At 40.7% G+C, this 18,547-nt stretch overlaps 1 protein-coding gene across 1 annotated transcript in view; it reads right to left on the reverse strand.

Moving 5' to 3' along the window:
• mon2 (MON2 homolog, regulator of endosome-to-Golgi trafficking) overlaps nt 1-18,547 on the reverse strand; it is a 77,897-nt gene that overhangs the window by 27,483 nt on the left and 31,867 nt on the right. Inside the window, exons 7-16 of the mRNA XM_062993084.1 lie at nt 13,255-13,380; nt 12,958-13,155; nt 12,309-12,433; nt 11,471-11,607; nt 11,208-11,361; nt 10,028-10,233; nt 8,101-8,182; nt 7,789-7,970; nt 2,716-2,828; nt 1,681-1,785 (exon numbers count right to left, since the gene is read on the reverse strand). Coding sequence (XP_062849154.1) covers nt 1,681-1,785; nt 2,716-2,828; nt 7,789-7,970; nt 8,101-8,182; nt 10,028-10,233; nt 11,208-11,361; nt 11,471-11,607; nt 12,309-12,433; nt 12,958-13,155; nt 13,255-13,380 — 1,428 coding nt within the window. The remainder of the gene's footprint in view (nt 1-1,680; nt 1,786-2,715; nt 2,829-7,788; nt 7,971-8,100; nt 8,183-10,027; nt 10,234-11,207; nt 11,362-11,470; nt 11,608-12,308; nt 12,434-12,957; nt 13,156-13,254; nt 13,381-18,547) is intronic.

Below are 18,547 nucleotides of genomic sequence, written 5' to 3' on the forward strand. Positions count from 1 at the left end.
ACATTTTTGCATACATTATGGATATTTTTTAAAACCTATGTTGAAGTCAACGAGAGTGACCACTAACCTTCACTTTGTATTAAACATGCACAAAGCAAATGTACAGGGGTGTTTAAAGTAATTGGCACCTTTTTAATTACTAATTCACATCATAATAAATTTTTCCCCCCAATTTTAGTTGCTTGGGTTGGTGCCAAACCACTGGTCTGTGTGCTCCTGGTGTGGGTCCCAAGCTCGGACAAAAAGAAGGGTCGCGTCAGGGAAGACATTCGGCCTAAAAGCTATGCTGACGTCTGCGGAAGATCCACTAAGGTGACCATTAAATACAGAATAAAACTCTCCACTGGCTCCCTGCAGCTGCCTGCATCTACACCGATCAGGCATTACTTTATGACCACCTTCCTAATATTGTGTTGGTCCCCCTTTTGCTGCCAAAATAGCCCTGCAACTGTGATGCACTGGGATTTTGACACCTTTCTATCAGAACCAGCATTAACTTCTTCAGCAATTTGAGCTACAGTAGCTCGTCTGTTGTATCAGACCACACGGGCCAGACTTCACTCCCCACGTGCATCAATGAACCTTGGCCGCCCACGTCCCTGTCGCCAGTTCACCACTGTTCCTTCCTTGGACCACTTTTAATAGATATTGACCACTGCAGACTGGGAACATCCCACAAGAGCTGCAGTTTTGGAGATGCTTTGACCCAGTCGTCTAGCCATCACAATTTGGCCCTTGTCAAACTCGCTCAAGTCCTTACGCTTGCCCATTTTTCCTGCTTCTAACACATCAACTTTGAGGATAAAATGTTCACTTGCTGCCTAATATATCCCACCCACTAACAGGTGCCGTGATGAAAAGATAATCAGTGTTATTCACTTCACCTGTCAGTGCTCATAATGTTATGCCTAGTCGGTGTAGTTCTAAACAATCATGCTTGCCTTCAAAGACAAAATGGACCAGCTCCAATCTACCGTAGAAAACTCTTCTAGCTTCTAGCCACAATTCTAGCGTGTCTTGATCCACCACTCAGAACTCGAGAAAGACAGGCATCAAGGCCTGAGTCTGAGTATTAAAACTAACATGCATGTACTAATCTTTTGCTTGTACAAGGTTCCAGCAGATGTGTTCTTTAACTGTTGTCTAATTGTACTAGAGTAAGGACATGTTTACTCAGTAAGTGCTGAATGTCATTCTGGACAAGACTTTTTCTGTAAACTTTCAGGTGAATGCCATGTTAAGATTAAGATAGGTGATATTTGTACCGCTTACGGCTGGTTTACATTTACATTTAAATCAAGCTTGGCTGTGTTCAGTTAGCTCAACTACCAATTAAATGAGTAAACTGGCTTATTAATTAATCAAGAGGGCAATTAATTCGTCACAAGTGTGATATGTGTGCTGGATTACTTTAGTCTTTAAATTATCCAAAATTATCTTTTACAAATAGTTTCAACAATAATTCAGCGTGAAAATTACACAATAATTAAGACAATTAGAAAGGGTACATTTATTTTTATTATTCAAGACTGTAATAATATTTGAACTATGAATGAACAGGATATATTGCATAGTGTATGAGGATGTGTAGTTTGCTTTTGAGCTTGATATTATCTGTATGCAAACAAATCCAAACGAAGAACATGCAAAATGAATATCATGTGAAACAATGTTTTGTACCTGCAGAGTAGCGAGCACTAGCTGCCAGGAGGTTCCCAATACAGCCCCGTGACAGTGAGCTAGGTTCAATAGAGTCCGCATACACTGGATGTTTTTGGCTGTGAGCTGAAACAGAAATGAGGCATGGACACGTTTAAAGTAGGGATGTAATGACACACTCTACCCACGATGCGATACGATTCACAAAGCCCTTTTATTTCTGAGGTAGGTACAAACTATGCCAAATAATGCTTATTGTGTAAAGAAACTTTAATTAAATTTTAAAACAAATCCAACATTATATAAATAAATTATTAATACAAATAAAGAAAGTATCCCCACATCAATAAATCTGGCTGGAAAATCCCCTACCTGGCAACTTTGTGAAGTGCCGTAAACAAGGTGAGGTGAATAGCGCCAGTGCCCTCTGCTGTTTAAAGTAAATATCGATTCATCTTAAATGAATAACCGATTCGAATCGTGGCACATGTGCGCCGATTTTTAACTGTCTTGTGGTGCATCGTTACATCCCTAGTTTAAAGGTGTAGACATATACAGTACAAACCTACATTACATAAACTTGATGGATGTGAAATACCAGTCAAGCATTGTTTAAAAACCAAAGTTTATTTAAGTATTGTTGCTGAATGTGTTTATTTTTTTGCGGCCACTATTTACAATTTGTGGCGAAAATTGGCTGCCTTCAACATGATAATTCCCCATCTCAAACTGCAACGGCTGCAGACTGATGCAATTATATCAACATAATCCATAATCTCAAAGTAAGCCTTTCAACAAACAAAACATTGTCAAAGTCAAGTGTAGGGGCAGTTGTAGCCTAGTGGTTAAGGTACCTCACTCGTAAGGTCGCTGGTTCAAGCCCAACCACTGCCAGGTTGCCACTACAGGGGCCTTAAGCAAGGCCCTTAACCCTTAATTGCTTAGACATTATACTGTCACAGTACTGTAAGTCGCTTTGAAAAAAAGCGTCTGCTAAATCCAGAAAATGTAAATGTCCTACTCAGTATTAGTGTGGTGTAGGTGCCTCTGTCTTACCACTACAGGGCCCTGTGGTTGGGCACTGAGAGGCTGTCCTACTGCCACAACCTGCTGATGAGATTCGCTGGTTGGACTGATGATCTGCACATTCTGACCTTGAATAGAGTATGCTGCAACACACATACAATACACACATTTCCAGAATAGTTAGAACACTTTCTGTCATTTGTTAAGTTGCTTGAACTTTAACTGACAAAGGTACAAAGACAACATTCCTGACAAACCTAATTGTATTTTGTAAATATAGAAAACAATAGAATGTGACATCTGCAACACACTCAAAATGTTGGGACAGGGGCAATATAAGACCAAGCTTATACAAATAACATTGTTCTGGAAGCTTCCACAATTAGCAGTTTAACTGGTAACAGGTGAGGTTATTAAAAGATATAAAAGATCCACCAAAGGTTATTCTTTGCAGGCAAGAATGGGTCGTGGTTCACCGCTTTGTGCCAAACATCTTGAGAGAATTGTTAGTCGCTTCAAAGACAAAGTTTCTTAGCACAAGATTGCAAATTATTTAAGTATTTTACCATCTACAGTTTATAATATCATGAAAAGATTCAGTGAGTCAAGAGAAATCTTGTTTGTTTAAAGGCCAAGGGCAGAAAATAAAGCTACCATGATCAAAATACCCACATGGGCTTTGAAGAAGTTAAGAAAATCATGGTCACTTAACATAGTCCACAATCTGTGATGGCACAGGGGTGCATCAGTGCCCAAAGCATGATCTGCATATAAGTAAAGGTAACAGTGATGCATAGGCTTATATTGGTATTCTGGAGAGACTTATGCCATCGTAAAGATGATGGAGTTTTCCAGATACTCCATGTCTATTTCAGCAGGACAAAGCCAGGACTTATACGGCATGAGTTACAACTGTGTGGCTTCGTAGGCATACAGCGTGTGTGCTTGCCTGTCTAGATCTGATGTATGGGGACATCCTACAAAATATAAATATAATATATACAGTGGGGAAAATAAGTATTTGATCCCCTGCTGATTTTGTAAGTTTACCCCCTTACAAAGACTTGAACAATCTATAATTTTTATGGAAGGTTTATTTTAACAGAGAGAGACAGAATATCAACAAAAAATCCAGAAAAAAAACATTAAATAAAGGTTATAAATTAATTTGTATTTAATTAAGAGAAATAAGTATTTGATCCCCTACCAACCAGCAAGAATTCTGACCCCCACATGCCGGTTATGTGCCCATGAGGCACACAAATTAGTCCTGTCCCTGTATAAAAGACACCTGTAACAGAATCAGTTTCTTCCGTTGAAATCTCTCGACCACCATGGGCAAGACCAAAGAGCTATCAAAGGACGTCAGGGACAAGATTGTAGACCTGCACAAGGCTGGAATGGGCTACAAGACCATCAGCAAGAAGCTTGGTGAGAAAGAGACCACTGTTGGCGCGATAATTCGAAAATGGAAGAAATACAAGATCACAGTCAATCACCCTCACTCTGGAGCTCCATGCAAGATCTCACCTGGTGGGGTAAGAATGATTCTGAGAAAGGTGAGGTCAGTCCAGAATTACACGGGAGGAGCTTGTCAATGATCTCAAGGGAGCTGGGAGCAGAGAAATGCTGGATATGACCCCAAGAACACCACCCCCACAGGGCATTTCTTTGCCTCCAAACACGGCGAGTGGAGTTGATGCCAAAGAACTAAATTTTGGTCTCATCTAACCATATCACATTCTCCCAAGCTTTCTCTGAATCATTCAGGTGTTCCTTGGCAAACTTCAGGCGGGCCTGTACATGAGCCTTCTTGAGCAAAGGGACTTTGCGGGCACTGCAGGATCTCAGTCCATTACGGCGAAGTGTGTTACTAATGGTTTTCTTGGTGACTGTGCTCCCAGCTCCCTTGAGATCATTGACAAGCTCCTCCCGTGTAATTCTGGGCTTACCTCACCTTTCTCAGAATCATTCTTACCCCACCAGGTGAGATCTTGCATGGAGCTCCAGAGTGAGGGTGATTGTGATCTTATATTTCTTCCATTTTCGAATTATCGCACCAACAGTGGTCTCTTTCTCACCAAGCTTCTTGCTGATGGTCTTGTAGCCCATTCCAGCCTTGTCTACAATCTTGTCCCTGATGTCCTTTGATAGCTCTTTGGTCTTGCACATGGTGATCGAGAGATTTGAATGGAAGAAACTGATTCTGTTACAGGTGTCTTTTATACAGGGACGGGACTAATTTGTGTGCCTCATGGGCACATAACCGGTCTGTGGGGGTCAGAATTCTTGCTGGTTGGTAGGGGATCAAATACTTATTTCCCTTAATTAAATACAAATTAATTTATAACTTTTATTTAATGTTTTTTTCTGGATTTTTTGTTGATATTCTGTCTCTCTCTCTGTTAAAATAAACATTCCATAAAAATTATAGACTGTTCAAGTCTTTGTAAGGGGGTAAACTTACAAAATCAGCAGGGGATCAAATACTTATTTTCCCCACTGTATATATATATATATATACAGTGTATCACAAAAGTGAGTACACCCCTCACATTTCTGCAGATATTTAAGTATATCTTTTCATGGGACAACACTGACAAAATGACACTTTGACACAATGAAAAGTAGTCTGTGTGCAGCTTATATAACAGTGTAAATGTATTCTTCCCTCAAAATAACTCAATATACAGCCATTAATGTCTAAACCACCGGCAACAAAAGTGAGTACACCCCTTAGTGAAAGTTCCTGAAGTGTCAATATTTTGTGTGGCCACCATTATTTCCCAGAACTGCCTTAACTCTCCTGGGCATGGAGTTTACCAGAGCTTCACAGGTTGCCACTGGAATGCTTTTCCACTCCTCCATGACGACATCACGGAGCTGGCGGATATTCGAGACTTTGCGCTCCTCCACCTTCCGCTTCAGGATGCCCCAAAGATGTTCTGTTGGGTTTAGGTCTGGAGACATGCTTGGCCAGTCCATCACCTTTACCCTCAGCCTCTTCAATAAAGCAGTGGTCGTCTTAGAGGTGTGTTTGGGGTAATTATCATGCTGGAACACTGCCCTGCGACCCAGTTTCCGGAGGGAGGGGATCATGCTCTGCTTCAGTATTTCACAGTACATATTGGAGTTCATGTGTCCCTCAATGAAATGTAACTCCCCAACACCTGCTGCACTCATGCAGCCCCAGACCATGGCATTCCCACCACCATGCTTGACTGTAGGCATGACACACTTATCTTTGTACTCCTCACCTGATTGCCGCCACACATGCTTGAGACCATCTGAACCAAACAAATTAATCTTGGTCTCATCAGACCATAGGACATGGTTCCAGTAATCCATGTCCTTTGTTGACATGTCTTCAGCAAACTGTTTGCGGGCTTTCTTGTGTAGAGACCTCAGAAGAGGCTTCCTTCTGGGGTGACAGCCATGCAGACCAATTTGATGTAGTGTGCGGCGTATGGTCTGAGCACTGACAGGCTGACCCCCCACCTTTTCAATCTCTGCAGCAATGCTGACAGCACTCCTGCGCCTATCTTTCAAAGACAGCAGTTGGATGTGACGCTGAGCACGTGCACTCAGCTTCTTTGGACGACCAACGCGAGGTCTGTTCTGAGTGGACCCTGCTCTTTTAAAACGCTGGATGATCTTGGCCGCTGTGCTGCAGCTCAGTTTCAGGGTGTTGGCAATCTTCTTGTAGCCTTGGCCATCTTCATGTAGCGCAAGATCCTCAGAGAGTTCTTTGCCATGAGGTGCCATGTTGGAACTTTCAGTGACCAGTATGAGAGAGTGTGAGAGCTGTACTACTAAATTGAACACACCTGCTCCCTATGCACACCTGAGACCTAGTAACACTAACGAGTCACATGACATTTTGGAGGGAAAATGACAAGCAGTGCTCAATTTGGACATTTAGGGGTGTAGTCTCTTAGGGGTGTACTCACTTTTGTTGGCGGTGGTTTAGACATTAATGGCTGTATATTGAGTTATTTTGAGGGAAGAATAAATTTACACTGTTATATAAGCTGCACACAGACTACTTTTCATTGTGTCAAAGTGTCATTTTGTCAGTGTTGTCCCATGAAAAGATATACTTAAATATCTGCAGAAATGTGAGGGGTGTACTCACTTTTGTGATACACTGTATATGTATATGTGTGTGTGTGTGTGTGTGTGTGTATATATATATATATGTATATATAAAAATACACCAATGAGGCATAACATTATGACCTAATATTCTAATATTGTGTTGGTCCCCCTTTTGCTGACAAAACAGCCCTGCAACTGTGATGCACTGTGTATTCTGACACCTTTCTATCAGTTTGAGCTACAGTAGCTCGTCTGTTGGATCGGACCACACACATGCATCAGTGAGCCTTGGCCGCCCATGACCCTGTTACCCTGTTTTTAGATAGATACTGACCACTGCAGACTGGGAACGGAACACCCCCACAAGAGCTGCAGTTTTGGAGATGCTCTGACCATGTTATCTAGCCATCACAATTTGGCCCTTGTCAAACTCGCTCAAATCCTTACACTTGTCCATTTTTCCTGCTTCTAACACATCAACTTTGAGGATAAAATGTTCACTTGCTGTCTAATATATCCCACCCACTAACAGGTGCCGTGATGAAGAGATAATTAGTGTTTATCACTTCACCTGTCAGTGCTCATAATGTTATGCCTGGTCAGTGTATATACAAATAAATCTAATTTTATATAAATATATATAAAAAAAATACAACAGGGTCTTTTCTGAAGCAAGAATGAGTAAACATTCAACTTGCAAAAGGTGCAACTGTTAGTATCCTCCATTAAGTTAATAAGTAAGGTGATTTAACCCCAGATTCTTCTTTTTATTGCATTTTAAGCAACCTTTCTGGAAATAGGGTTTATAATTGATAATAAAAACGAAAATCAGCTGATTTGTATTGATTGCATCAAGTTGTTGCAGCTCAAGCAACACATAAAGCATAAAAAAGCTGTTGGGTAAAGAACACACAAAACCAGATTTAAACTGTAATACAGATATACTCCATAAACACACCACACAAACTGATGAACACACATTGTAACCCACACACAGTGACTCACTTTTGTTGGAGAGGCTGGCTGCGGTGCTACTGAGCAGAGTGAGGGCATAGTGTGGGGGCAGTGAGGCTTTACAGATGGCAGTGATGAAGGCATCTCGAGGAGTCACAAGCCCGAGACGACCGCACAAAGACGCCATCGTCAGCTCAGCCTTCAGAATGTTTTCTGTAGCTGTCTCATCCGTACTTCAACACACGAAGTAATGTAAATTGTAAAAGCTGCACTGAAGAAAACCCTTTCATCACATACTTGTGTAGACTGAATCACACATGAGTGTTCTGGATGTCTGATTTTGAGCATGAAGGCCAGTCTTACCTAGCATCCAGAAGAAGAGAAAGAGCTGCCAACAGACCACACCAGCATGCACTGACCATCTCCTCCCACACCTGATGGGGTTCTGTAACACACCCACACATATGCTAACAATGTGTTACAAAGTCTTGAATAAAAATGCAGTCTCGCAAGTCACAACTAGGGGACAGTAAAGCTCAGTGAACAGACATGAATCAACACGTTTTAAAGTAGCAAAAATCTTGCTGAAACCAGCTCTGAATATAGACAAAAACGTCATGTTTTCATTAGAGGTCATACCCACCCACAGAGTCTCACAAACACATGTCATACTCCATATTTCATTATCACAGCAAGCAGTAAAGCCAAATGCTAAGTCTAACACACCTTGCTATGTTTGTGCAACTGTACACACAAATTTCATTTCTTTAATTAAATTTCATTACATTCAAGAGAAGATTTGCTTTACTTTGCTGTGCTGAAGATGAAGTGTTTCATGATGCAACGCAGTTGAACCAAAACAGAGGACCTGCTATCTAGGGTTGCCACCTGTCCTGGTTTTCCAAGGATTGCCCTTCTTTTTAACAGTCAGTCCTGAAAACTTTAGCTCTCTCCCAGGACAGTTACTGTTCCAATTTTCAATGGGCGAGAGTTAGTTTCTGTTGCTTTTGTTCATCGTGCTGTGAGTCAGTTAGCTGAGGGTCCTTGTGGAGTAAGGAGTTAGGCATCAAAGCGGCAGTTAATGATAGCTAATTTTGCTAAATCTACTACTACATGGTAATGTTATTCCCGAGAAAAGGCCATTAACATGGGTGGCAAATGTAAGACAAAGATGAGACTGTGTATTCAATCTGACAGGCCGGTCAAAAAATAAATAAATAAATAAATAAATAAATAAATAAATAAATAAATAAATAAATAAAATGTGTATCTTACTTAAATAATGACTGAATGAAAAAATTTAAAGAACACCACATGTACTTTCTGGTACCCGTTTTGATTGTACATGAAAATTAACCAAATTTTGCAAATTAAACATTCAAATTTTGATTAAACATGTAGGCAAAACCGCAAAACTGGTCCGTCAGTCATCAGTATGACACTGTCCAGGTTTTTTGTCAGACATGTGGCGACACTACTGCTATCAGAACTATGGCAGTGCCTCACCAGCTTTAGAAAATATTACTGTAAACAGCTGTATAATATTTAACACATGTAGCAACATTGTTTACAGTAGGCAGGCAGATTGATAAGTCTTTTACTTTTGTAACAGCATTACATTGTCTGAAATCCCCCCCTATTAAAGGCAAATTCATGATCATTTTGCTAACCAATTGACATACCTAGTTTATAGATTGACTGCAGCTTGACAGGCTAAATCAAATAACACCTGACAGTGCTGGCTGCAGCTTCTTTTTTGCATCGTCCTTTTAATATTACAATTCCCAGATTCTACCTAATCTCACTGTTAGCAGCACCCCCTTACCCTGACCGAGGAAAGTCGCATACACGTGCAGACAATGGCCAATCATATTTACTTGTTAGAGGTATCACAGACAGCTATGGATATGGATAGCTATGCTATGTTATACAGAGATCATTCACCCTTTGTGCAGGTCCCTTGACCAACCAGCAGAGTTCACATTTGCAGTAGTAACAAGCCAACTGTGCCTGTTGGACACCTGCTGGGCTGATCCATACTCAATATCTCAGCATTGATTTCTAGCCTTATATGATTTTTAACCTTTTAGTTCCATGATCCATGTGCTATAAAAACTGGACCTGGACTGAAGCTGAACTAAGGGAAATAAATTATTTAAGGTGGAAATGTAACAAGTTCCAAACAAGATTCCCAGCCCAGTATCAACTGCAAATGATATGCAAGTATAAAGCTTATTATCTATAAGTGAAATTACTAAATATATATTATAAGTGTAATAATAAGACTCACGTGGCTCCTGTTGATTATCTTCACTCTGTGTTGGGAGACATGGCTCTGCCTCCTTCTTGGCAGCTGCCGTCTCTTCCTCTTTGGCTAGCTCTTTCTCGATAATCGAGGTGATTCCCCGCACTAGGTCGAGCAGGGCACTAAAGGCCACAGACATGGCGTAGCCCTCAGGGATAGAAGGTGGTTCCACCTTATCCAACATCTCTAAACTAGTGCAAAGAAACAAAAGAGGGGTATTAAGACATAATCCAGTAGAAGTACATAGTACAAGTACTACGTTAATATACTCAATTTAAAGACATATTCTGCCAATCTAAACTCCACTAAGCACTCAGGGAATATGAATGATTGACCAAACAATAAACATACACAAGCAATGATCATCTGTGTCAGAGCACCCCCTAAGTGAACAGGATAGATTATTCTGGATTGCAATACTGCCAAACACATTTTTTGTAATCTGTTGAGTCGTTTAATGATAAGGATTAAAAAAATTATAGAATGAGTAGAAGTACTGGTTTACTAAAATGTATATTATTTCCGAAAGGCTTCAGCTATACAAATTAAAGAAATTATATTCGACAAAACAGATTGAAAGATGTAAAATGAAATGGAAATATAAACAGTCTTTGCCATTTAAAACACAGGTGTGTGCAGTAAAGGTATTGGCAACCTGGCAGTGATGGGGCTTTAACCAGCGACCCTTCAATTACTAGTCCAGCACCTTAACCACTAGGTTACACCTGCTCCATAAGATATAGACTAACTATGTAACTACATGTATGTAACTAAAATTACGTTTTAATTAAGCAACAGTTTTGAGTGTTTTAAGTTTTTTTTTTCTGTTAATAAAGATAGAGGTTGGATCGAAATCCTGCTAACAATGTAATGCATTTATTTATTTTACTGTCATGCTTTACACACTTTGTTACATTCATGACAGGACAGGTAATTACTGGTTTATCAGTTCAAGTCTTAATGTAAAACACAGTTATGGACAATTTTGTATCTCCAGTTCACCTCACTTGCATGTAGTTGTTCTGTGGGAGGAAACCGGAGCTCCTGGAGGAAACCCACACAGACAAGGGGAGAACATGCAAACTGATGCCATGCAAAAGACCCAGACCTCACCACCTGGGAAGCTTCTGTTAGGTGTTTGTACTCAAATAAGAGAACTACTAACTATGTGGCCTTGGCGCTGCCCTGTATGCTGATGTTGAGTAATGGGATCCACATTCCACGGTACTCAAAAGCAGCCTGGGTGCTCAAACCCCCAGTGCCAGAAGCTGCTCCTGCCCCTCCTTGTGCTGAAGCCTGGGCACCAGATGCTGAACTACCTGAGCACAAGAGAGAGAGAAAGAAAATCTGTCATGACGAATGCACTGTTAAAGGCTGGACATTTGTTCAATAAGTAAATATAATTAAGATCCAGAGCATGTGTATGACCTGCTGGTGTGTTGGTAGAGGCATTTCCCATGCTGGGTACAATGAAGAGAGACTGGATGAAGGAGCCGAGAGCATTGACGATGTCTCTGAACACTTTGGTAGAATGCTGCTTCATGTCATAGGACTGGCAGAAAGACCTACATATAGTGATATATACAGAAAGAACATATGACATTCAGCATCAAAGGTGCACTGGTCATTATTTTCTTTTTTATTAGTATCAAACGTGAACATAGTTGAAGTTCATAATAAAACTAACAATCTAAGCCTGAGAAAAAGCACTTGAAAAAAACAGGTCCTGACATATTTTGGTCCGGACTGAATTTACATTTCATTTTTTAGGTGTGGCCTTTTGCTTTACCACCATATTTACAAGTCACAAATAAAAATATGGCAGGCTTTCTAGCTAAATGACTAGTATCCGAAGATACTATGGTGGAGATCCACTGCTTTTGTATCTTTCCTCTAGATTTAGATGTAACCAATTCCCTATTGCATTTGCAAATAAAACCACATCCACAACACCCACACTGGATGAAGACAGACGCAGGCTCCTCTGACTCCTAAGCAGCCACTGGCCATTTCTTCTACCATGCCTAAAGCTTTACCATGTAAGGAGAAATGGTACACTCTCCATATTTCTCAGCCACTTATGTTAGCATCTCAATCAGACCGTATAGCTTCTGCTGTGCCAATGCATAATCACTGTAAAGCCTGTCTTTCCTCTAACATGGCCAAATCTGTCTGTAAAGCGCCCAGTCATGTCAGAGGCAATGCTAAGACTAGAATTTGGGTCTCTTCCCTGATTGGCATTAGATTATCGCATTTGAATTCTTACCGTAGCAGATGTGGCTGAACACATAGCCTATGTACCGACTCAACAGCCACTGCTCTGAGCCACTGAGGCTTTTCACCATCCAGAAATTTCACCAACAGAGACAGGAAGATCTCACACTCAGTCACCTAGATATATACAAACATACAGAATGCTTTAAGTTCGGGGTACAAATTCTGCAAATTTTTTTAACCAGGTGTTTTTGAAAAGATAAATAGATAGATTAGTAAGTGCAGGGTGAATTACCATTAAAGTGTTTAGTGAAAATGTGGATCTTTAATCATCTTTAATAAAAAAACAAGAGACTCAGCTGTTTGTTCTACCACATCTGCACTAATACAGAGATGAGCCTTGATGCCTGTTTCTTTGAGTTCTAACAGGTGGATTAAGATAAGCTAGACTTATGCCTTCAAGGGTATGTGGCACAGAACGAGGTTTAATTCGTTCTCTGAGGTAGGTTTGGGCTAGTCCAAACATACAGTAAACAAACAGTAAACAACAGCCTTAATACATGTAGTCAGACTATTAAAAATCTAAATAAATCACAGACTACCCACAGCTATTCAATATAAACATTTTTTACAGTTATACTACTGTTGTATAAAAGTGACCACACAATATGAAAGTTTCACAAAGTTGATATTCTCCTTACCAGCAGGCTGTAAAAGTGCTTGATAAGTACCGAGACCACCCGCAGCAGGCGCATGCAGATAGGAAAGTAGGGTTTCTCCACTGGGACTGGTGATGCCGAACTGCTGCTGCTGCCCTGTCGGAACTTGATGTTGGGTGAAAAGAGCTTGATCACCAGAGGACACACACGCTCCTTCAACAGGAAACTAAACTCCTGGTGCTGATTTCAAAATATCACACAAAAAATGACAGTTAGTGTTAACGTCAATGCCACTTAAATGCCATAGTGTGAATGTGTGAAATAAAGTGTTAGGTTTACCTGTAGAAACACTCCAGGAAAGTCATTTAAAACCGACTCCAGGAGTTCCAGGCCAAACGTGCGAGTCATCTCGGTCATTCCTACCAACCAGTAAGGGGCATCCGCATTCACCAACTGGCACAGGTCCTACATCACAAGGATAACACGAGACATTCACATATGTGGCCTGTCACAGTTACTACACAATTGCCAGCTAATCGTTATTCATTGAAAAGACCACAATTAATAAGCAGTGCTAGCTCCATGATTAGGGGTACTGGACTACTGATCAGAAGGTCACAAGTTCAAGCCCCAGTACTGCCAAGTTGCCATTGTTGTGCTCTTAAGCGAGACCTCTAATCCTCAATTGTTTGCATCAACTTCCCTAATGTTACATTATCATGCTTTGGCAAACAACGATTTTATTAATATAATCAAATCACTGGCATCATATTTAAACAACTGTTGGTGGAAGCCTTTAAAGACTATGCTTTGCTGTTTATAAAACATTGATAATATGTTTAAACTATTCACTATGCTTTGTTGTTTATAGAACACTGATAATAATTCGTATCTGCTACCGGCAGGCTGGGTGCCTACACAAACAACGATTGGCTTGTTGTTCAGTGTGAGTGCAGGAAGGGATTTCTCATAACTGATGGAATTACGATCTCTGCCGGCTGATTGATGGCGCTTGCACAGAGACGAGGAATAATGTGTTGATCAGGGTGTGTCTCTCCGTACACAAAGCTGATCCACATATGAAAAGATGGATTTGGCTACTGCACACGTGGCGAAGGGGGCGTGTGTTAGTCACGGTTCTCCTCAGTCAGAGTGGAGGTCAACATCAGTAAAGAGGAAGCGTCATGCAATCAGGTGACTGGATATGAATGGATTGGGAGGAATATGCAAAAACAAAAGTGCACCTTGCAATTGTATTCTTGTATTGTATTGTATACTGTACATTTGTGGCATTGTATTCAGTCACAAGCATAAGTCGGTTGAAATAAAAGTGTCTACTAAATGCTGTAAATGTGGCAGCAGCACAATGCACAAAGTCATATAGATATGAGTCATATCAAGTAAAGTTAATGTTAAACACAAGCTTTAGCTAATGTTCTCAAGAAACATCAGGATAAGGGAAAATAGTATTCTGAGTAACCTGGACCAAAGCATGGTTGTTATTGTTTTACAAGCAGAAAAGTCAAACTTTTTTAAATTCATTGATTGATTCATTTATCTTCTAGACATCCAGCAGGTACAGCAGTTAATCACGCTGCAGGATCCTGTGGACCTGGGTTCAATTTTCACCTTTGGGTACAGTGTAGAGTTCCTTTTTAAAACCATGGAAGTAGGTGTGAATGTGGCTATGGGTGTGAATGGATGAGTGTGTTCTGTCCTGCAACTGATTGGGACTCTGTTCAGGGTGTATTTCTGTCTTACACCTGGTGTTTTTTTGGATAAGCTTTAAACACACCAGCATGCCGAAGATGAATAAATGCACAAGTATTCAGAAACTGCTTAGTCCTGATCAGGGTCTGTCTATTCTATAACAATAGACACAAGCTAGAAATATTCTCTGCTTAGCATCTAGCACAAACTCACACACACTCATTTACACCTGGAAATGATTATCAATATATCCAATCATCCTTCTGTCTTGTCTTAAAAAGTGAAAAGAAAGTGAAACCACTATAAAACAGGGGTTTTGAGTGCCATGACATTACAAGATTTTTTTTTTACTTCTAAAACTGAAGTTATTCATTTTTCACCCACAGGAGACATATTCGATTAGTCTCGCTGACCATGCACACACGCACATTTAATGCTATCCAGTTTAGTCCGAAAAAAGGACCGTTGGCTGACAAAAATGAAAATTAGGGCTAACAGTGAAGATAAATCGGTGACAAAAACAATGACTTCTTATAGGACGTGTGTGTGTGTGTGTGTGTGTCTTTAAGAGAGGTGTATAGTGGGAGATGCTCTGTTCACAATATCGCTATAAGTGATTCAGGAGTCGATTCGTATGAAGCAAAGCCTGTGCACGAGTTTCAACTCCTCAGTTTCTCTCCTCATTAAACTGGGTATTACCACAGAGCGACAGCCAACTCAGACTTGTTCTGCCTATGGAGCTAAAAGTTTTCCGTCAGTCAAAAAGGTTGAAAAGCCCTTCTATAGAAAAGTGAGACAAGGAGAGAACATGACACAAGACAGAGAACAACCAGATTGATCCTCGATGATCAATTCCTGCTACGCCATCATGCCGCCATCAGCAAAAATCTAAATGTGACGAATCATGACTGAGATCAAATATACTACATTAGCCATAAAGCACAGCTGTTGTTTATAAATGAATCACTATTGTGTTAACCAAGCTGGCCCTTGGTGTTGCTTAATTGAAATAATAAGTGCATTGTGTATTTGCTGTATGCGGGCCATTAGAACTATAAACCATAACATTGTATTATCTGATGCGGCAGAGGCACATCAAACAGCCCACAAACTAAAATTATAAGTTACAACATCCGTTGTCCTTTTGGAGCTTGTAGACGACCAGATGTTTATTGGTCATACAGCTCCCCATGTCATCATTTATTCCAAAAAATCTGTTTTCATCTCTCATTATTGCATCTCATTTTATCAGATTTAATTCCATCGTTTTCAGCTCATCCACATCTACAACTTTGGTAGATTTTGAGTCTTAAACTCAGGTCCTTTAATGACACAGTCAATAAATTCTACCTTTAGAGATTAACAGTTAGAGGCAAAAGTTACGCTGCCCTAATTACATGGGTTTTTTCTATATATTTATGCATTTTCTCCCTTTTTTCCGTCTTCTGCTGCTGATTGCTTTCAAGGAGGGTATATTTGCCTGCTCCACACCCCTTCTGACCTGTGCACAGCCCCTCAACTCCTTCTTTTCATCCATGCTTCGATGGATTTGCACATAAGGCTCATCAGTCTGCTATCCAGGGTCCTTACACAGTGTTTGAAGACCAACCTACTTAGTCCAGTCTTTTTCCCACCCAGCAGACTCGGTGGCCAATTTTGTCTGCTGCAGGCACTGCCAATTTTGCCCGCTAGATGGCACCTAGCCAACTGGTAGCAGATATGAGATTCAAACTGGGGTGTTCAGAATGTCAGTGCTGGTGTGCTAGCTGAAAAGCCCGCTGCACCGCCTGGGCGTGTCTAATTACATGTATTGTTGATTTTTTTAATAAATACATTTGCAGCATGTTATACTGTATTTAAAAGATTTAATTGAAGAGAAAAAAAATAGTAAACGCTTCTTGTAAACAATTTTACACGCCCTACTAATTCAACAAATGGAAACACACCCTTGGGCAGGTACTGTATTGGAAAGGTCAGTTCTGACGTATTTCCTATTGTCCTATTTTGTGCAGAAAATGTAATTGACTGTCTTGCTTCAGTAGCACGTTTAAGATCTACTTAGTCATTTTTTATTTATTAGTCATTATTTTTAAATTCTAGGGACCATAAGGGCCTTTTCAAAAGCTTGTTGGGTGTTGGCACAAGGTTTACAGAGTCAAAGAATTGATTACCATTTGATGAAGTCAATTAGACCGTAACAAACTAAGATCTGTGAATTTAAGACTAGAGGCATCTCCATGTTTTTACATTACCAAAATAATACAATTTTTTCCTAATGTTTTTAATCAAATCTAAAATAGTGCTTTTAGTTTTCTTATGTATAATGTAAACAGTTTGATTGAAATAGGTAATTTTATTTATTTATTTATATTTAGTTTTATGCATTTTTCTCCCTTTTAGCGCGTCTGAGTGCCCAATTGCGTCATGCTTCCACTCCACCAATGCCGATCCCCGCTCTGATTAAGGAGAATGAAGCTAACCCACGCCCCCTCCGACAAGTGGGCAGCACTTTGTCACCTACACTTTGTCGAGTGCAATGCAGATCAGCACTGTGTACGGAGAGAGCACTCTTTTCCCATCTCTGTGCAGGCGCCATCAATCAGCCAGCGGAGGTCGTAATTGCATTAGTTATGAGAGAGTCCCTATCTGGCTTTTTAATATCCCACCCCTATCTGAACAACAGGCCAACAGGCGTTGTTCATGTGGCTGCTCAGCCCAGCCGGCAGGCAGAGCTAAGACTCGATACGATGTATTCGAGATCCCAGCTCTGGTTCCAGCATGTGTTTTTTACCGCTGTGCCACCTGAGTGGCTTAATTATGTCATTTTTAAAAAAGTTAGTCCGCAAACCTTTGCAAACAACCTCATACAAAACAAAATCACTAAGCTACAGTGTATCACAAAAGTGAGTACACCCCTCACATTTCTGCAGATATTTAAGTATATCTTTTCATGGGACAACACTGACAAAATGACACTTTGACACAATGAAAAGTAGTCTGTGTGCAGCTTATATAACAGTGTAAATTTATTCTTCCCTCAAAATAACTGAATATACAGCCATTAATGTCTAAACCACCGGCAACAAAAGTGAGTACACCCCTAAAAGACTACACCCCTAAATGTCCAAATTGAGCACTGCTTGTCATTTTCCCTCCAAAATGTCATGTGACTCGTTAGTGTTACTAGGTCTCAGGTGTGCATAGGGAGCAGGTGTGTTCAATTTAGTAGTACAGCTCTCACACTCTCTCATACTGGTCACTGAAAGTTCCAACATGGCACCTCATGGCAAAGAACTCTCTGAGGATCTTAAAAGACGAATTGTTGCGCTACATGAAGGTGGCCAAGGCTAAAAGAAGATTGCCAACACCCTGAAACTGAGCTGCAGCACAGTGGCCAAGATCATACAGCGTTTTAAAAGAGCAGGGTCCATTTAGAACAGACCTCGCGTTGGTCGTCCAAAGAAGCTGAGTGCACGTGCTCAGCGTCACATCCAACTGCTGTCTTTGAAAGATAGGCGCAGGAGTGCTGTCAGCATTGCTGCAGAGATTGAAAAGGTGGGGGGTCAGCCTGTCAGTGCTCGGACCATACGCCGCACACTACATCAAATTGGTCTGCATGGCTGTCACCCCAGAAGGAAGCCTCTTCTGAAGTCTCTACACAAGAAAGCCCGCAAACAGTTTGCTGAAGACATGTCAACAAAGGACATGGTTTACTGGAACCATGTCCTATGGTCTGATGAGACCAAGATTAATTTGTTTGGTTCAGATGGTCTCAAGCATGTGTGGCGGCAATCAGGTGAGGAGTACAAAGATAAGTGTGTCATGCCTACAGTCAAGCATGGTGGTGGGAATGCCATGGTCTGGGGCTGCATGAGTGCAGCAGGTGTTGGGGAGTTACATTTCATTGAGGGACACATGAACT

This window comes from Trichomycterus rosablanca, chromosome 1, assembly GCF_030014385.1.
Source record: "Trichomycterus rosablanca isolate fTriRos1 chromosome 1, fTriRos1.hap1, whole genome shotgun sequence".
In the NCBI taxonomy this organism is placed as follows: Eukaryota; Metazoa; Chordata; class Actinopteri; order Siluriformes; family Trichomycteridae; genus Trichomycterus; species Trichomycterus rosablanca.